Consider the following 22,489-nt stretch of genomic DNA (forward strand, 5'->3'; position numbering starts at 1 on the left):
TTCTACTTCTCCATTTGCATCCTTTCTAACAATTAGCATCTTATTAGGATCTTTATGATTCAATAAATATAACTATTTCTAGATGAGATGGACATTGCGAATAAGATTGTATGTAGTTAGACTATATCTAACTACCATCAATTGTTTGTTTGAGGAGGTGCAAGAATTCTTTTTTAACCAATGTTCAAACATATAAATTGGCAATTAAAATTTATGAAAGGAAAATTCCATAGGATATGAAAATTTTCTTGTGCACTTATGTCTCTTTTTGAAATGATCTAGAACGTAAATTTTTTATTTGGTTTTAATGTGTGATCTTCCAATTTTGAATCTAAACAATTTTTGTGTGAAATATTAACAAAACTCAATTTTTTTTTGAAGAAAAACATTTAGAGGCATACTTGCCAATGGATTTGAGAAAAAGAATTTATGAGGTGACAAGATGTAAATCTATGTTTTCAATCCATATGGACAACATCTATGGGTTATGGATTTGTTTAACCTATCATTATTTCTATCTTTTTGGAAGTATGTATGTCATGATTCATTGTAATTTTAATTCTTGACATTCTTTCCAAGGATCTTCATATCCACATTCTCAATGCTTATCTTTCCTATACAAGTGTGTCCTTTGAGTACATATGGCATGTCTTTGTACATGATTAACCACCTCTTCATCATCAACATGAGGACCCATACAAAATATTTGACTTGCATTTACAAGGAATGGATATTTGAGCTGCATTTAGAAGGAATAGATCATATTTTGGAGATCTATGTAGCATGCTTCCTATTTTGTATGCTAGGTGATTTTTCCAAGAATTTGAAGTATTTTTTAGAGAATATGCTCCTCCTAAATCACTATATTGGTGTTTTCCTTGTTAAGTGCTTCTATGCGTACATTATTTCACATCAAAATCACTCCATGTATGTATGTAAAACCATAACCTTTCTATTTGTAGAAGTAATAATAATTAATTGTGTTCATGAGATTCTCAAGGAACTTTTCTTGCAATATTGTGAATTATTGATGTAGATATAGTAATATTGTGCTTGGGTTATTAGTCATGTTATCTATGTTTTGTTTGTTGGAAATTAATAAAGATGTAATATTCAGGGAAAGAATATTGTGTGATTAGGATACTTTTTATCTTCCACCCTTAGTATGAATAATAAAGTTAGGGAGCCTATTTGGGTAATAAAATTTTTTGGCTCTGTCTAATATTTTTTCCAAAGTGATCTTCTCCCTCATAATGTAGACCCAAAATGTAATAGTTTTTCCACCAGTTAATTATCTAGAAGGTTAGGTAAGTGCAAACATAGGTAATTAATAGTGGTTTGTATATTGCCTTCAAATTTTCATTTAATGAAAAAAAAAGAGAGAAAGAGATTAGCTATGAGGATGCACAGTAATGTTTAGAAGGAAGAAGTTATACCATGGATGTCACCCAAATCTTTAATCATGAAAATGTATAAGATGCAATGCATATTCATCACGTTGTACTTCTCTATCTCTAGGTTAGATGGGGAGTGCAATTGCATATGGGAATAAAAAGAGAAATTTTATGTCAAACAAACCCTTAGTAGTGTACTCATTAATGGGGGCTGAACTTATAAATATTCAACTAATAATGTCTTCAGTTTCTTTTCCATTTCTAATATATATTTAATTATTTGTAGCTAATGTTGAATGTTTGTTTTGTAATCTCATATTAAATTATGTAGAATAATCAATGTCACATTTGAGATTACCTTATATGTTGTCAAATTGAACATTTTTTATGCTATATATTAATTGGAATTTCTATTTGTAAGAAGCATTCTTGAAATATCTATATCAAAGCTATGCAGTTTTGATGATCTAGAAACATCAATTTCAACATAGTTATGAAAAGGGTCATCTTTAATCTTGTATAAGAGTAAATTTTGAACATGGCTTGTATTGACATAGAAGTCATAATGACTACCACAATTTTTTTAAGTCTGGGGATTAAGAATACATCTAAATTTTCAATTTTAAGGGGCAATTATCTAGTAATTGTTTGTATATGTTGGGGAATATTGATTGTGTTACCACTATGGTTATATTTCCTATGATGAGTATGGGTTACCTATAATATTCAATAAACACATGCAATGAGAATCTCTTCAACTTTTGTGAGAACCCTTAACACAGTTGGTTGTATAGAGAAGTTCATATTTTTGGCCATAGAGAAGAGATATATTATTTTCTTATAAAAGCATCTCTTATAAATGAGAAAATTATTTAATGAACACACATACATACCAGTTTAGTGCTCCAGATATGTAATGCATGTTTGTAACATTTAGAGTGCATTTATTATAGTTTTAAATTTTTTAGCTGTATAAGGGACAAGTTGAAATCCATTTTGGTACTTGAATTTTGAATACGAAGACTCTATTAGGAACACATGTTTGGATGGAACTAAATGGTTGTCAATCTTGAAAACCATAGAAACATTCAAGTGAGAAGGTAATGGTTGGACTAGATTTTTCTTAAAATTTGTCAATGTTAAAAAATCAAAAATGAAATATCTATAAAAGGAATATATTGACTCCAAAGAAACAAACACCTTCTAAATACACATTGTATTCAATGTTCCATGAAAGAATAGCAAAATTGATTTATTTATAATTTCTACACATTTTTTATTTCATTTTAATATTAAAAATTGATTAAGAAAAATGATCTATAATATTTCTTAGCATTTTAATTCTTAACTTAAATTCTATCAATTTTCATTTATATAAAAATAAATTGAGATAATTTTTTTTGACAAAATCATTGTTATTTAAAGCATCATTATTATATATGTTAGTTTTTAATTTATTTATATCAATATAACTAATTAGACATGTATTAATATTTAACTTGAGTATATTGATATAAGATAAATTCACAAAACATAATGTTATAAAATTATATAAAATTATATATTATATTTTATAATAGAAAATATTAAATATATTTTAATGTATTGTTAAAAAATTAATTATAATATTTTTTAAATAATTAAAATTATATTATATATAAAATTTATATTTATTAAATATTTTTAATAATATTTATTTTAATAAAAGTCTTTTTTCTAATGAGAAAAGTTCTCTAATATATTAATTAGATAAAGAATCTGGGACATAATTTTAATCAAAAGGCTATGAAAAGCCAGAGTACAAAGTTTTACAGCATATGAGAAAGAGAATGGAAAGTATGACTAACTAATAAATTTTTTAAGGCTGGAGACTTGTCAAAAATAAAATCACCCTGTAAAAAATAGGTGTTAACCTATAAGCTTAAGAAACTATATAACTATCGTATACTATATAACTATAATATTCTCGGCATTTTGAAATACTTTCCTGCAAATAGTCATAATATCACCTAGAGACTATAGATCAAATACGTTAGAAAGAAATATTGAAACAATTGTACTGGAATAAAGCACATGTCATGCATTTGGTGCAAGAGTTTAAGTCTAAAATTACTCGGTGCACATTCCTCCTCTTTTGGTAGCACACTACAAAAAAAATATCATTCCTATGTCTTCATCTGTCATAATGTAATCGAAGGATGCGGTTATCGTTTTTATACTATTCATTAAATTTCAAAAATGAAAACACAATGAAATTTTTAGAAATTTGATCTTCGTGATCTGTATATTTTGCGATTGAAAATAACAAATTTTTGAGAAATTTTTGTTTATATATCTTTTGTAAATTTGAAAAAAAATCATGTCTGAAAATTAGCCAGCGCCGTAAACAAATCAAATGGAACTTCCCTTGCTAGAAGAGGAGTGAAAACCCTAAAATTTTGAGGATTATATTCCATGAAGTGATTCGCAAAATTGTAATAAATCACCCAATTTTCACTGTCTTGCAAGCCTTCGTCAAGCTCAACTATAGAGCCACTGCTGCTCATTGTGCCAAAAAAGTAGACATAAATCGAGGCCCTGAAAATGAATTGGAATATCCAGTGACATGTTAAAGTCGAAACTAGTAAATATAAATCGGTGCCCTTAAAAAACAAAAAAAAAAAGAATTTAGAATGAGGGAGCTCTCCTGGCGGTTTTCAAAACCAACTGTCATATGTTTTTGAACCTACGAAATGCACCAAGAGCGAACATGAGACAGTTGTAGAGGAATTACCTTCCCCTCGATCCAGAGATGTCAACGCCATATATATTTCTACAACTTTCTTATTTCTTAAATCCCCATGCATTAATTTCAAGGATCAGAACTGAGTCCCAAGTCTCTGTATAACTTTCACAAAACAAAAATCGATGCAATCCAATAAGCACAGACAAATCCTACTCATTGATCAATATTTGCACAAAAATTAGAAATGAGGACATTTAATCCTTGGCTAACACGGCGCGAAGGAGGGATTTCAGATAATAAAACGAAACAAATGCAATCATGTAACTTATGATCCAAACAATCCTTGGACGACCTTCTGTTGGTATGCTGGCTTTCTTGATATTCCTCCCTTCAGTCAAGTCTTTTCTCTGCAAATCCAAAACCTTATTAAGGCCATTAATTCTCCTGTAACGCTGAGCTCTGTCCAAGATTTCCAAACCTTTGCTTCAATTTACATCATTTCCGTTCATGTCTTCCAAGCGGACGCTAACTTCACTCATCTTCAAACTGGCTCGATCACCACTTGATAAAACTCTGCACTTCATCTCAACGATACATTTTACAACATTGTATGGCAATATGTCCAGAGCAGGTAATAAACAGCTGCCAAAGCGCACAACAAATTTCACTCTTGAAGTCGGTTGTCTCTGCTGAGCCAAGGCATTCCAACTTGAAAGATTTGCAGCATGCCCTGTTCTCTTGTTTATTACAATCCAACTAATCTTTATATTTTCCATCAATTGCCTCCAGATTTCACCCTCTTTTCCCACCTCATTGACAGACATAATTGTGGGCAAACCATCTCCATCAGTATCCATGGCATCTTCAAGATTAATGATGTCAGTCTGGAAAGGAGATTGAAGGAACCACCCTGGACAATTGCCTGCGTAAGGAACGCCCCACACGATCTTTGAAAAGATGGGTTTATTTTCATATTGCACATCCACAACCCACATTAAATCACTAGCGTTATGAAGCTCTACAATACAATCATGCTGATAATGACTCTGAAAGGCCTCATTAGGATCATTAATAGCAGAGAAACAGTTTGCATAGAATTATCTAAAGCCGCCGAGTGAAGAAGAGATGAGATGTTTAAGGCGTGGGTTTTGTGTGGAAGGCCAGCGAAGGGAGCACGCATCTTCCCACAAACACTCTTTGCTTGAAATGGAGCAAAACTTTGAAGAAACACATGCCGCATTTTGCTATCCACACGATCTAAGATTTCTGTGAGAACATCGTCGTCCAAAGTCGTGTTGAAATTGACGCTTCTCCCAATCAAACCAGTCCTCTCATCATGAGATTTGTGAGAAAATGGCCTTCCAAAACATGAGTTCTGTGTGTCTTTGTAGAATATATTGATAACCATTGACTTACGGATGTAAAAAAATGACAGGAGAGAAAGGACGGAAAATTGGATCCTACAATTCGGCAACGGCTATCCAGGCAGTTCGTTCGACTGCCCGGATGCCCGCATCCCCCCTGCCGTATACCATCCGTTCTGCCATGCCCTGACGATGCAGTCCGTATCCTTTCCTACCTACATTATTCTTCGTGCGTGCGTGGGAAGTTGCATAGCAATAAACGTGAAATAAAAAAGTAAATTTAAAAGCAATAATTACACAGCTTATGTTCTTACTTTTGAGAATCACTCTCTATCTTTTTTTTTTTTTAAAGAGGTATGTGTTTAGAGTTTACTTGTCGGATAATATTAATTTAACAATTTTATTTTTTCACTTTAAATTTATGGAAAAAGTTTATTTACTATTATTATGAGGATTATGTCATCATTTAGTTATTTGAAAATTATAATATTTTTTTAATAGTGATGGTATTTATGATTTGAAATATAGTTTTTAATATTTTTTTAAAATGTTATTTTGAAGTTGTGTTCTTTTTATTTTTAATCTTTTTGTTTTAAATATTTTTAATAATTGAAAAGAATATGTTTAAAGATTATGTCATTTGAGATTTAGAATACTTTCTTTTAAAGAATGTCTTTAGATTATGTTAATTATAATTGCAATTATTATTATTATTATTTAAAAATCATATTATTAGTCATTATCATATTTTTTTTTTTAATATTAAAATTAAGTGTGATTGGAATCTTTAAAGAAACTATATCAATGTTCTTTGGGTATAATGTCATGATTGTAATGTCAATAAGATTAAAAATGTTCAATTTGATCATAAGGTGTTGTCTTGTTTTCCTTTTTGTACTTGTCGTAAGGCAATACTATTGCATTCAGTTTGCACAAGTATTACAATAGTGAATTTATTTTCAACCAATGAGCACTAACTATTTCTCTATAACTTCATTTTTTCTAAAGTTTGCCTATTTACTTATGAATTTTATATATGACAAAAAATATTTTTCTCAAATTCCATTGGCCTATTTCATTTGGTCTTATAGGACCCCTTTTTGCAGACGATACTCCATTATTCTATTTTTTCAGCAATATTTTTGGAGATGCATGTGTAATGTAATAAAAATAAATGATAGATGATTATGTAGATAAAATATAATTAAATTCTAAAACTAACATAATTATTAGTGCAACTCTTGAAATTTTTAATATAATATAATTTAATCTTTGCATTTATAAATTCAACTAACGAAACAAACTTTATCTTTTATTTTGTCAATAGATCATAATAGAAAGATGCTAAAAAATATAATAAATAATAAATTTCTACAATAATGCTCAATAAGAACTTATAACAAGTAAATTGAATTACTTCAATTTTGATAACAAATAAAAATCTATTTTAATAAGAATTGATGAATTAAAAATAAATATCAAATATTTGTAATTCAAGAATGTAAATGTAAGAATAAAGTTATATAAGAAATATTTTCTTTGTATTAAGAATGTTTAAAATTATTCAAGTTAATTTTTTTAATATTATTATCAAATATGATATTTCAAAAAGTCATTAAACTTTATAAGATAAATTAGAAAATGTTATGACCTTTATTACTTCTTTATATCTAATTATATCTAAGTATTAAACATTGTATCTAGTCATGACTATTATGATTTCTTTATATTTGCTAAAGTTTATCAAATATTTATGATATTTTTATTATAATTTATTATAATATTTTATAATATGTTAAAACTTTGTCTCTTTCAATAGTGACATAATAAGATAACTTGTATTTTATTATAGATTACTCATTGTTCTAATTGCTTGATTACAATATTTATCACTTTAGAATAAATTATTTTATTTTATTAATATTTAAATTTTGATTTTTTATTATGTGAATACATTTATAGTTATTAATGTTATTCTTAATTTATTTTTTTAACTAATCAATTATTTCTTATTACGACAAGTACTAGCTACTATGTGGCACTTGTTTATAAAGAGAAAAGGACAAGAAGGATATATCTCATATAACAAGATCTTTTATAGATTCTTAATTTGACCTAAATATGCAGTGATAAAAAGGTAATGGAATTACATAATATCGTATTGTGTTTTTATATGTTTATGAATAAACTTTAGTTATTCTACTTTAATCTTTGGTAATATTTGTATGTTGTTAAATAATGTATAATGAAATCATATTTTACATAATCAAGTGATCATCATGTATAAATAATGTTATAAAAATGGATGTAATCAGATACTGATATTACCTATTAGAATATGATTTAATATTATAATAAAGTTTGAAGACTTTAATCATTAAAAAAAATATAGATTGTACAATATAATAATATGATTTTTAAATTATAATAATAATTGCGATTATAATTAACATAATCTAAAGACATTTTTAAAAAGAAAGTATTCTAATTCTCAAATGACATAATCTTTAAACATATTCTTTTCAATTAATAAAAATATTTAAAATAAAAAGATTAAAAATAAAAAGAAGACAACTTCAAAAAAACATTTTAAAAAAACTGTTAAAAACTATATTTCAAATCATAAATACCCTCACCATTAAAAAAATATTATAATTTTCAAATAACTAAATGATGACATAATCCTCATAATAATAGTGAATAAACTTTTTCCATAAATTTAAAGTGAAAAAATAAAATTGTTAAATTAATATTATCCCACAAATAAACTCTGAACACATACCTCTAAGAAGAAAGAGAGAAGATAGAGAGTGATTCTCAAAAGTAAGAGCATAAGCTATGTAATTATTGCTTTTAAATTTACTTTTTTATTTCATGTTTATTGCTTTGCAACTTCTCATGCATGCACGAAGAATAATGTAGGTAGGAAAGGATACAGACAACATTGTCAGGGCATGGCAGACATGGTATACAGTAGGGAGGGATGTGGGCATCTAGGCAGTTAAACAAACTTCCTAGATAGTCGTTGCCCTACAATTCACTTCCGCAAAAGAGGCCACATGTAATGGCCGACCGTTGGATTTTGCTTGGCTTATTGTGCTGATTAGTCTAAGTTTCTTTAGCTTTGTGTTTAGATAATCGATTTCAATAATATTATACTAGTACTTGCATCCAAAGGAGGTTTGGATAGGTGTTTGATTTGAAAGCATAATTAAAGATTTACATAATAAATTAAGTAATAGTAATAACTTTTCTCAAGGAATATATGTATCCTCCTAACATCAATAAAATGAGAGTAGACTTAGGCTTTGGTTTATTGGTTATCAAGCATACTTATCTTGTTTGTTTATTAAGAACTTATTGTTATAAACAAATGGAGGTTTTGAAAGTGCTTTCTTCAAATTTGGTTGTGGCTTTGGAATATCCAGTTGAGGACAAAGAGTTTGGGTTGAGGGATTGTTATCTATATTGAAAGGAACACCTTGCAAGAGAAAACATCATGTGATGGCTAAGCTGAAAGGGCATGCTTGAAAATTGGGTGTTTTGAGTCCATTAGCTGCCATCAAACTGTCTTCCGCACTAAATGTTTTCGAGTAGAATAGATTGGTGCCCTAAGTCAAGGTTTGGATGGGAATCTCAAATAGTTTATAAATACACAATATCTAATTTGACATCTCTAAACAAAAAAAATCATTTGTCACAATTGTGATTCTAGATACTCCTACATGTCATATAAAAATTTGATGATGATGAGATCATTTCAATGTCTAATTTGATATTCTAAGAAAATATTTATTATTGGTGGTTGTGTCTTATTAAATTAGGGTTATGGTTAAAGATAATTTGTGTGGTATTAGAATTAAGATGTAATTTAAGCTATGGTTCTATATGTAGATCTTATTATGATCAAATTCTTGATTTTCTAAATTATTATTACTATTCTCATTTGTACCTCCAATATACTACTATTTATCTAACATTGCACCTTTTCATGCAAGTCTTAGTAAAATATTATATCTTAGTTTGATAGGATGAACTTAGAAAACATTAATTAACATCTAGAGTTTTCTTTTTGTTCTTCATTTTGATTAATCTAATTCTCACATGCTCATTTCTAATTTTTCATATACAAACTTCAAAGCCTTCATTTCTAATATATTTTTTCTTATTTTGAAATATTAATATCTTTCACTTCCAATTACTTCTTTTTAACATTCCAAATGCATAGGCTAGACATATCAATAGTTTTTCATGATTTCATCTTTAGTTTATCCTATAAACCAAACACATCATCCTTTTATGTTTTAATTTGTATGTTATCCTATAAATGACACATTCACACACTTTATATTATTTTCACAATATCTCATTACTATTTACCAATCCCCTTTTTAACTATTCCTTCATGGTTTACTCCTTGTCCTACACCTTCACAATACCTACTTCTTATCTCCCAAGCACTTCTCCTTTATTCCCTTTATTTAAAATATCTTTCAACTCTTGCACTTTGTGACTTCCGACTCTAATACCACATTTATAATAAAATAACTTGCATGAGAGAATAATATAATAGAAAATATGTTAGAAATGTATCTAACAAGAACACAATTAAGAGTATTGCAAAGAGATTCATCTATGTGAAATGTTATTAAGAATGGGTATGAGCTTGATACATTTAATAACCAATGTATGTGAATTTGTATGGTATGAGTTTGAAGAATGGGTATAAGTTTGATACATTTAATACATTTCATATACATGAATCTCTTGCTAAATCCAAGGCTTGTATGCTTAACATATAATGAAGTATGAGATAACTTTTCAAAAATAATTGCAGCGAGGATAAAATAGGTATAGAAAAAACTATGACTGAAGAAGATACGTAGGGCTTCCTAATTATTTTTTCTTTTGTTTATCACCATAGTCCATTATAATTGATCTTTTCTCTAAGGAGATTTACTAGGTTTTTCTTGGTACCTATTTTTTTCTTGTGATTGGCTCTCTCTAATTTCCTTAATCTAGTCATTTGAGACAGAAGCTCTGAAGCTGGTGGATGAAAAAGCCTGCTCCATTCTTGTAGGAGTATTTTGTTTTTGAGAAGAAAGATTGTTTCTTTTTTAGACGAGTCGTTGCCATGCTTCCTTGCAAATTGAGAGTGAAGCCATTATCAGATAGACTAGTCCCTGCCTTGCCCTTCCCCGCTAAAGAGGGTTCTTTAATTGGTTATAGAATATCAAATAATTTGGAGATCAGAAGGCAACTTGTCGAGTTCTATGATATTAATAGTTTGAAAGATCTATTATTAGTACCATTTTGGGTGTTGGGCATGAAATTTACGTTGGCAATGAGATTCATTAATACATAATATAATCATGGTAAAAGTACAAAAATCAAACTCTTTTTCCACCTACTATTTCAAGTGTGATTGAAAAATTAGAAAGTTCTAGCAATGACACCTCCCATCACCTTGCATATATCTCAAATAACACAGTCACTTTCCCATTCTTTCACCTCATTTGTAAAGAAAGAAATTTTGTGAGAGTGTAGAGGCTTAGTTTTAGAGTGCAAGAATTTAAGAGCTCAATCCCCCAGAAAAATTGGTAGATATTGATTCCAAATGCATATTTCAAGCACCATTATCTCATTTCTAGATGTGTTGAAAAATGCGATGACATTTTTGGGTGACCACAAGAAGTTGGGTCACAATTTCACAGAAGTTAGATTTGCGAAATTGTACTTCTCAAAAATGGGTACCTGATTTTAAAAAAATTAAGTACCCGTTTCTAAAATTAAGCTTCGAGCACCCAAGCTAGATTTTAAAAATTGAGTACCCAATATTGAAAATCGGATCTGGTGCTCGAGCCGCTCAAATATAGAGTGCTTGCCTTTTTACAAATCTAGTACCTGATTTTTAAAAGTTTATTTAACCACTTTTTTGGCATTTTTGAGGTCATTTTCATGACCTCGAAAATGGGAGCCCAATTAGAGACGCATACAGGAGCCCAATTTTCAGCCCTACCGACTACCCCCTTGCTGCTAGTTTTCGATACACCAGGTATTTTAATATGTTTTATACTATTTTATGTTATTTTTTTCAATTTTCAATTTAATATGTACGTTAATTTATTCTTTTTTCACTCTAAATATACGTAAAATTGTAAATTTACATTGTTAATGAACTTAGATGTTTAAATTTTTGTATTTTTTAATTAAAATATAGTTTCATAAATGTTTATTTAAAAAATTATTATTTTAGATGTTTTGAAATGTATTTAATTTATGTATTTATTACAATGTTGAATGATTAGATTAGATGTAAATTCATTGTTTAAACATGTAATTTTACAAATAAATATAATCTCGACCTAAAACCATATAACCTCGACCTAAATTCATTGTTTAAACTATAATCTTGACCTAACCATATAAATAAAACCCTAAACATATATAACTAAGTACTTAATCACATAACAACCCGCCAAGGGATCCAAAGAAAAAACTTATAGTATTTAAAATGATTTTACTTAAATTGTATTCTACTTTATTTCATGGATCAAAAATAGATGATGTAAACTATTTTATAAATGTATATTCTTTTAGCCTTTCATATCTTGTGACATGTACAGTGGATGATTGTGCATTCCGAATTAATTTGCCAAGTGGAATTCAGAACAAATGTATATAAATTATTTAAATGGATTGAACTGAAGTAGTTAATATTCTTTCATGTGTGGATGTGTTATTTATTTTACTTTTAGTGATTATAATTATTTAAAAATGAAATGAAAATGTGCTCATTAAGGAATTCAATCTCTTATGTTTTTTATAAATGTAAATTATTATATGTATGTTATTGCTTGCTTAGTAAAACTTTTGATTAGTTCTTTGGATTCCTTGGCTGGGCGTCATTTAGGATTAACTATAATGTCAATTTGTATTGAATTTAACTCTAATCATAACCCTTACTATCATCTTAACCTTAGTCTTAATTTGCTAAAACCTACACCAGGTAATATATAAATAATTAAATAACTTTCCTATCTTACCTTGAGTACTAATTTTATAAATGTCAAACTCTAAGATTGAAAGGGAACCTTGTCCATTAACTAATTAATATTATACTTATAAACCAAATTGAATTAAACCATGATCATAAACCTAATTATATATCCCAACTTAAGAGTAGAAACCTTGAATTTAACCTTAAAAATCCTTTCCCCAACCATTAACCAAATTGAACCATTACCCTAGAAGATTGAACCAAGCTAAATGTTGACCTTAAGACTAAACTAAATCACCCTAAACTAGAACTCAATAATATATTGAACACTTTAAAAAAAAATTCAAACCTAACTTTTTTGAATTAATGTTGGTTTTTAATCTAAAAGCTCTAACTATAATTCTATATCTAAAACCAAATTTAGCACTTTAAAACTTAATTCAGTTTATTAACTCTTGTCCTAATTGAAACCTAAGCATGTAAACCTAATCAAACAGTACAAACCAAATTGAACCCTAATCCCAAAACTAATTAAACATTGATACCAAGGTCTCAAAATGATACATCATAAAAAAATTAGAAGAGACTTGAACGAATTAGGCATCTAATTAAGTAACCCTCCCTGACCATCAAGAGGTGGAAGTGTCCACATTAGTGCAAGTAGGAGCCCAGACTACACCCTTGGATGCCTAAGAATATATCTAAAGAAGTGAATATCTTTTCTTTCCACTAGATGCCTAAACCTTTATATCCTAAGTGAGTATTCATCATATAATGTCTAATTAGGAGGGTATTGAAGCACTCTAATACCCAAATCCCTAACTAGATAATTATATTAGGGTGCACTAATTTCTATTTATCTTGGGTTGGAAGTGCCTAAAAGTTTTTTTTGGAGACTGAAGATTCCCCTATTTGTTTCCTATTTTCCTATATGGGTAGCCTAAATGTTTATTTCCTTTGCAGAATGGAAGGCCACATAACAAAATATTGCCTTATTCTATAAAAAGAAATACCCACCCCCTAATGATATATATAGTAAGATCTTTTTCCTAATTTTACTATCAATTTTTTTGGTTAGAAGACAATGATAGTTCAAAATGATTTAGAAGATAGGGATAAAATGAGAAGCATCATTCCAAGTGATAAACTCATTTCTATCATAAATCAACTCCTCCATCCAAAAAATTAGTAATGAGAAATCCCTACGTCAAGTAATCAATGGAGGGCTCATAAAATTGATCAAGTGATCAACAAAGGGCTCATAAAATCCCTAGGTCAAGTAATCAATTGATCCCTAAGGGGAGATAAGAATCTCATTAAAAATTAGAGACATGACACTCCTAAATACATATCATACAAAAAAATTATTGCCAAGGCCTTAGCCTCTAGACTAGAAGATATCCTTCCCAAGATCATTAACCCTACACAAAAGTGTTTTGTTAAGGATATTTATGCATATTGGAGAACTTGATAACCTATTGGAAGACTTTGGATTGAGAAATATTTCTAGGATAGAGTGTAGGCATGCTTAAGTAATTGATTATGAAAATGTCTACAAAAGGGTGGAATAGAGTTTCACTATGATGATTTTGCAAGCCCTCCATCCAATATTAAATGTCAAATGGTGTCCTCTCTTATGATTGGTGTCAGGGTTTTAGTAAAGAAATTAATGGGGTTAGATCATAATTTTAGGACTCTCTAGATCAATTATGAAAGGGTGTCCTCTTGCATCCTCTTTATTTTTTATTGTTGAACATTGACTCATTACATTATCTCCTTAGAGATAACCAATTGTCTCTAAAAGTTAGAGGATCTACTTTCCAAATAATTAATCAGTATCTAATGTACATAGTTTGTTGATAATATATTTGTATTCTTTTTAAGCTAGAAGAGTGCAACATGAGTCATTTAATGATCAAATTGGACCTATTTTCTTTGTATCGGGTAGTAAGATTTATGTCTCTACATCTATCTTATTGGGTCTAAATATTGAGTCCCTTACCTTGTGTAGTAAATATGGTATTGGATGGAGATTTCATAATTAAGTGGTTAGGTACCTAGGGATTCCATTTGTAGTAAACCCTAACATATAAATGAAATGTGTCTTTATATCAACAAGAAAATCTTAGGAAAACTCAACAACTGGAACTCTAATTTTCTCACTTTGGTTGGTAGAATTCAAGTATGTTAAAAGATTCTCTCCTTGAATATTGGATGTAAGTTTCTCTTCTTCTTGCTCATTTTATGTAAATCAATTTGGTCTTCTATATAAATCTATTAAGAACATTTTGTGGATAGCCAAGGGATTACTCTGGCAATAAAATGGATAGCCAAAGCTTCATAAGGTAATGAATTATGGATTATGATTAGAATTAGGATTATTATATGGTTAGGGATAGGGTTCACATGTATTAGTTCATTGCCTAACATGATCTACACTTATAGTTTTCATTAAAAAGCGGATAATAGTTAGGATTCAAACTACAAGCATAAATATTTTTTAATCAAATCATAATTCTATCTCTAAGCTTTCATTAGATAATCGTAACCTTAACTCGCGTCTTAATGCCATCTATTATATATCCTATTTAAACAATAGGACCATAATAAATATTCGAAACCTAAATATAATTCTAACTAAAACCATAATCCTAGGTAAGTTCCCTAACATTAAAGGATCACAATCATTATAATAATCTTAAGCTTAACCATCATGAAAACTATTAACATAACAAAATTGTAAACCATAACCTTGTTGTAATCTTAACTTTGTTTCATCTTGAGATGAACATGTATAATCCATAATGAGTTCATACAATCCCCCAGTGTCACAAAATAAGTGTGCATGAAAGAAAAATTAGCTTGGTGGCTCCTATTTTAAGAAAAAAAACCTTGAACTAACCTAGATATATTTTTTTGGACTATTATTTTATGATTAGACTTAAAAATTTAGTATTTAATGATTAATTTGACTTAAGTGTTTAACTTTATTTATTTAATTGATATGATTTTAATAAAGATATGCGCATTTATATAGATCTAGTTGATAAATTTTAGATTTAAATTTTATTAAATAGTAATTTTGTCATGTTTTATGTTGTGATGTATTTTTGTCATGTTTTATGTTTTATGTTGTTTAAACATATATGCAGATTATATTTGATGGACCCACCACCACCCCCTCCCCCTCCCATACCCCCACCTCCACCCCCTCCATCTCCACCTCCACCTCCACCACCCACCGCAGATGAGCTCCACGAGACCATGAGGCATAACCTCAATGACCTCATGAGTGATATAGAGGCTATCCGATGTGAGAGGCACCCCCCCCCTCATGTACTACATCTTACAGATAGCATGCAAGGTGTGGTTGACTCCAACCATCGTTTTGATTTAGACATTGATTCATTTAGATCATGGAGGGAAAGCATGCGTGCTTCTACTTTGACAGCTTATCATACAGAGAGGTTTATAACCTGCATATAGGTAAAGGGAATTTTCAACATTATTTTGTAAACCCTAAGATGGGTGAACCAATTAGTGATAAGAAGCCTCACATTTCCATTAGGTGGTGTACACATCCATGCATAGCAGCACATTTTTGGGAGCGGTGGTGGATGGTATTTGACCATCCACCACACACTAACCATGAGGTGCCCATGTACTTCCTTAGGAATTTATGGGCTGAGTTTGAGTTGTGTTTGAAACCCAACTATTTTGATATGAAAGCATTTTAGGGGTTTGGTAGAGGGATGCCTCAGGATAGGCCTGGGGCAAAGCTGAGTGATAGAATGAGAAACCGCAGGTGAGTTGAGCCCCTTGTACCTCTTCCTGCATCTATTGTGCCTGCTTCTCACCATCATCATGCAGTTTCATCTACTTTTACCCATTTGAGTGCCCTTTCGGGCAATTTAGTACAGTAGTGGATGCAGGCGGTACATGCTCCTCCACTTGGACATGTTTGTACTAGCTGTGGAGGCATATGCACAGGCCCCCAGAGCGATCCTGGTGCAATACACGATGGCCATTATGCTGAGGGTGTAGATTTTGATGATGATGTATACGATGCCTATGGTGATGGTAGTGAAGAGATAGACGTGTCATCATTTGTTGACCTCATGCAGTAGGGAGAGCCTAGAGAGAGTCAAGAATAGCAGGTAAAATTTTAATTTCAATATAAATATAAAGTGCACATAATTATTTACTTTCTACATACATGTGTAATTGTATTAACTATATTAAGTTTTACTTTTCAAATAACAGGGGATGGATGATACTGTTCCTCCTAAGAGGCAATATAGTCTTTTTCCAAGACCTACAGACATTGGCGTCCCTTATACGGTATGCACTTTGAATTACATTGTAAAAATGTACATTCAAATTTGAATTTAATAACATGTGCTCATATGTTCTTTTTATTTGATTTTATAGGGATTGTCTGCATCTACACATATTGATGTTAGTACAAGTCCTACTCCAATTACCGCTGAGGCATAGCCTCAAATACATGCGGTATGAACTTTTGACTGAAGACAAATAATTTGTATTATTTTTATGTATGTACATTATTATTAACTTATAATCTGAACAATTTTGACTCACATTTATATATATTTTATTGGTTTTAAGTTTTACAAACAGGAGCCATATAATACTCATCCATATAGGCCTCGGTATAGTCTATTTTCGACTCCATCTTATGATTATCGTGCTAGCATACCTGTAGACACATCTGTGACATTGGCTACCACTCAGGTATGATATATACATTATATATACATGTTAAATTTATAGTGTATAAAAAATGTAGTGTACAAATTATGTACTTTGTAATTATTCATGTATATTTAATTTTGACTAAACATTTATGTATCCATAATTTTAGGACTACGTCACACACGAGTGTTGCTAAGAGGATAGGACTTAGCCAGATGGAGGTACCCACATCGTCATTTGAGGTCAGTATTGTGATTTATGTACATAATGTATAGTTCATTATGCTCTAAAATCAAATTAAAAAAATGGATGTATTGTAAATTACAGGACCTCACCACTGCTGCATTTGGTAGTTTTGATAGTGCGCCTCCTCCCGTTACTAAGGGACACCCATCTCATGTGGTATAATTTATTTTATTATGTACTGAATATTTAATTTATTTGGAAGCTAGATTTTGAGACCCATTTCAATTAAGCATGTACATGATGAGGCGTGCCTCATGTTACCCAGGGTGATACATCTACCTCACAGGGTGTCCAACATGATGAGATGGCTCATATTACACATGATGATCCATCTAAGTCCTCTTTTCATGGAGCAAAGAGGACATTCAATCAGATAGATTAGGTCTTGCTGGCACCTATATATTGTGTTTTTATGATGTATACACTTTGTGTTAGGATAGTTAAAACTGTATGTTAGACCATGTATTTTTTCACTTCATAGATCATGTTATGATGTATATTAGACCACGTAATATTTTTTTAAGACTTCTTATCATGCTTGTGTATGTAGTAGATATATTATTATGTTTCACCATGTTTTAAGTATATTCAAACCATTTTCTTTATTCTAACATATTTTATGAATTCATGAACATATGACACATTTTGTAAGTATATATGCAAGATGAACAATAATTTTAACTATCTATAGAGAAAGAACAAACATTAATTTAAACATGATTGAATGTAAAAGTAATGGAACAAAATATGATGTCATTACTTAAATTGACAATTAATTTATAATTTATCAAGTGCACATACCTTTAACTTTCAAATAGAAGTAAACTCTCATTTTTAAATTAGTTTGTAAAACATATTTCACAATATATGTAAGACAATGTCAATGATATATTTATAGTTTAGTGAACTCATTTGAAACATAAAATTGGTTGAACACATATCTTCAAATGAGGTTCTATAAAATAAAAATGTAAAACAAAAATACACACGTTAATAAACAGATAAATTAATATTCAAGGTATCTGAACTATGTAAATATATGTTTAATTTGTATGTACTTACTATGTGAAATTGCACGAGATGTTGATGTTCGATCCACTTTAACATTTAAATTTGCATAAATTGTAATTGAGACCTGAATAAGAGGTATATAAGTTCTCTAAATTGGTATTGACAACACAAACATACATGTAATTAAATTATATAAGTACATATATATAAAAATAATACAATAATGAAAAAACTTACATGTGTTTGATTTAAATTTAGTCATCCCACTATACCATCTGCATCCTCTCTCTTTTTCAATGCATCTATGATTGTCTCGTGCTCATCCATTGAAATAGTCCATAATACCTTATTGGAAGGTCTCCCTTTGTATCTTTCTAATTTGATATTTGTTGCCACAACCAAATGAGAATAGTGTAAAATCTTCTTTTCGGTTTGGTAGTCTTCAAATGCTGGCAAACCATTTCTTCTTGTTAGGTATCTACGTAGCCAAGTGCCAGCTACAACAACATACCTGATTGGATACTCAAAATCATCATCATCTACTTGATGACATGTCAATTTTTTCTTAGGTTCCACACATCTAGCTAGCCAATACTCAGTCTGTTCATCATTATCACTAGGTGCAATAATAGCATAAACATGTCCTACAAGATAAGATAAAGTATAGAAATACTTTAATCACATGAGTGTACATATGCAAATTATATAAATTGAAGCATGAGATCACAAAAAAAATCTAATTAAATTGTGCATACCAGGTTCTATTAGGTCTGAAATACGATCATAGTCTTCTGATGCAAAAGTAACATTATGGCCTTCATTTACTATATCATCTTCAAAATGCTTGTCAGTAAGTGCTCCTGATGTTTGTTGCCAATCTTCAACCCATTTTGTATTCTCACATTCTTCCCATTCACCTGTAAGACAAAATTGACAAAAACAAGCAAGCTCCCTAATCCATATAGTCCAAGTGTTAGAATCTGAACTCCTAAATGAATGTCATTTAGTTGACCCACTAATTGTATCACAATCATATCTTGAAAGGATATTATTTTCTTCAACTAGGTAGAAAAAAATGTTTGATTGTAGATTTTTGACTTGATCTCGTGTATAAATATTTGTTACACCATTCGACAATCTCATGTACATTTTTGAATTTAGCTTTTTCCTCAAATTTTAATTGCTCTCTACTAAGGGCTCTCTTCACACATGCACCAGCACCATCATGTTCTCCTTTACCATGTCCAGCCTCAAAAAAATCCACACATGTTGGATGTTAGTTTGCTTATATGTCCTACTCAACCAATAGAACATTCTAGCATTCTTGAATTTTCTTGTACAATTATCTGACCATATCCAATGTTGTGTCATTTGAATTTGTCTCTCTTTTAAATTATCATAAAAGACCTTGAAACAATATTGGACAAACTCAGATGAATGGACTTTATTATCACTTAAATAAAAATGGTACTCTCTCAATATTTTTTGATCCTCCTTTGTACTATCAGGTGCATGCCTATAAACTATATGAACATAAATTGTTACTTTCACTGAATTGTAATATTGTGGTTGTACCTCTTCTTGCGATGCAAGCATGTAGTTCTCTGCAAAGTCAACAACTAAAAGTATAGTACCAATTGGAAATTTATTCTTACATATGCGAAATTGTCCATCAAGCCATCTAGAATATATAGAGTGTTTAACATAATTTGGTATGATCACACTCTTAAACTCATCCATAAATGCATGACAACTAACTTTATCTATAACTAGTCACACCTTCTTCCAATCTTCCCATCCTTCAATGGATATTCAATAGTGTTGAATCTTTTTACCTCAACTAATTGTTGTCCAAAAGTAGTCAAAGCATTTTCATGCATTCATCTAACAAAGAAATATTTCCGCACATATCACATGTACTAGAAATACATGCATTGAAAAGAAATTATTGATCATTAGGTGGCTTACAAAACAAACCTGATATGAAATCTTTTATAGTTTGAGGTGGTATTTTTATACCACATTCTTGCAACATTTCTTTACTATGCATGGTACCACATATAGATCGAAATACATCATAATGGTAACAAAATTGAATATGATTTTTACAACAACATGTGATTCTTTCCTTGTTAATCCTTACATACCATGGTTTACACTTTTCAAAAGATCTTTGACTAATGGTAATATTTAATACCTTACTGTCTACAAATTTTTTAAACAATTAAGTTTGAGTAATGTCCAAAAGGTGTTTAGGATGTGGGTTGCGTATTTTTGATGCAATTCTCAATTTAAGAACATCTCTTGAATTAGGTGATACTCTTGTATTATCATGCCAAAAAATTTCAATCAAACTTTTGATTTTAGTAGTAAGTTTCATATCACATCTCGGGAGTCTACCACTAGAAGTCCATAAAATATTTGCTGGATCACGTTCAAAGTTAACCCTTCTCATTACAGTTCTTTCTAAAGTCTTATGATTCACATTAAGATATCCACTTGTGTTGGTAATCAATCTTTTGTCAGATGTTGATTTGTTAACTAAAGTTGTTGTTATTGCTTGTCGTGTTGCATTCTTATCTTTAGACTGACTTTTCTTTCCAATAATATCAAAGGCACTAGCAACAATGGATACAACTTGTTTTAAAGACTCATTTTTATTCTTGGGTTTTGCATGCATTCCCAACCTTCTCATTACTTTTCGCATTTTAGACATTTTAATTAGTTGCAACATTAGCTGACATTGAAACCCAAATTTTTTATTATAAAACAAAATGCCTATACAATCTATTAGCATGTGTCCTAATTTGTCTCCATGAAACCAATCCCTCAAGATTATCTAACACATCATTACGAATATGAAAATTATGTTCAGACACTTTACTATCATCCTGACATGTTTGTTCAGTAGTTGGTGTTTCTATGTCTACATTAATGCAATTTTTATTTTCAGACACTTTACTATTTTCATTGTTATTTGGGATTTGAATATCATTTTCAAATTTTCTTGGTATTTCTTTTGGGGCAGGCATTTCAATTGGAGTATTTTGTGCATGATCGTTTGACAATTGCTTCTCATGAAGAAAATCTAAATTGTTTAAATCGTAACCTGCTTCTAAAAAATCACCAATTTCATCATGAGAGAAAATTCGAGGGTTTGGAGACACACCTATATTGAATGCATGATTAGAATGTGCACCTGAATTTTCTTGTATTGGGTTCTCTTCTTTGACCTCTTCATCCATCGTGGTGTCTCAATGTCTTTCTCCTTTGAAACATTGTTAAAGTCTCTAATTCTCTATCTTCTCTCTCATTGACGTTGTGCTTCATTCTCTTTATTTGCTGCAATCTCCTGATCTGTAAGAACTCTTGCTTTCTTCTTTCTTCGTTGTTTTGATCCCATGTTTGCACCAATTTTGAATTTGAATCAGTAGCTTGCAAATTGTATAAGAGGACAAGAAAATAGAATAAGCATGACAAAATTTAGTGTTGCAGATCAAAACTATTGTTCAATCATTTCAATTATTGAAATTGGGTCAGTAGGGTAGCTTTTGGGGCCCAACAAGTACATTAGAAACGGGTACCCAATTTCTTAAAAATTGAGCACCTGATTCTTTAAAAATTGGGTACCAAATTTTTAAAAGAATTGGATACCCAATTTTCAAAAATTTGGGTACAAGAGTTCAAAGCAATCGAGCACCCAATTTTTGAATTACAAATCGGGTGCTTGATTCTTAAGACATGAGCAGGAATTTGGTATGGCTCCTGACATTTGCATGGGGTTTTGACTTGGAGAAAGGCATGGCATAGGCTTGGTCCCACCAAGCCATGCCTTTATGATCCTTTTTTTTCTAAGGCATTTAATCGACAATTTCTGGTATTGTCATAATTTTTTTATAGTCATTCCCATTGAATTTTTTGATGAGACAAAAACCCATTATATGTCTTACTGTTCTGATTTCAAAAATGTAAATTTTATAGTATTATTAGTTTATTTTCTATTTTTCCATTATTTATTAATCAAAACTATCTC

At 30.1% G+C, this 22,489-nt stretch overlaps 1 protein-coding gene across 1 annotated transcript; it reads right to left on the bottom strand.

Moving 5' to 3' along the window:
- Positions 1–4,373: 4,373 nt before the first annotated feature.
- LOC149531280 (putative F-box protein At2g36090) lies at positions 4,374–5,114 on the bottom strand. Its single transcript, XM_089808315.1, has 2 exons — positions 4,614–5,114; positions 4,374–4,526 (listed from the first exon to the last, which is right to left on the bottom strand). The coding sequence occupies exons 1-2, from the start codon at positions 5,112–5,114 to the stop codon at positions 4,374–4,376; spliced, it is 654 nt and encodes a 217-aa protein (XP_089664441.1).
- Positions 5,115–22,489: the final 17,375 nt, after the last annotated feature.

Source organism: Cupressus sempervirens, chromosome 11, assembly GCF_028749045.1.
Source record: "Cupressus sempervirens isolate cs-2001-9-10 chromosome 11, ASM2874904v1, whole genome shotgun sequence".
Taxonomy (NCBI): Eukaryota; Viridiplantae; Streptophyta; class Pinopsida; order Cupressales; family Cupressaceae; genus Cupressus; species Cupressus sempervirens.

Coding starts and splice junctions, on each gene's coding strand:
- LOC149531280 (XM_089808315.1), bottom strand. CDS start 5,114: ATGTGGGTTGTGGATGTGCAATATGAAAATAAACCCATCTTTTCAAAG. Junction 4,527..4,613: donor AAGACATGAACGGAAATGAT/GTAAATTGAAGC, acceptor TTGGATTTGCAG/AGAAAAGACTTGACTGAAGG.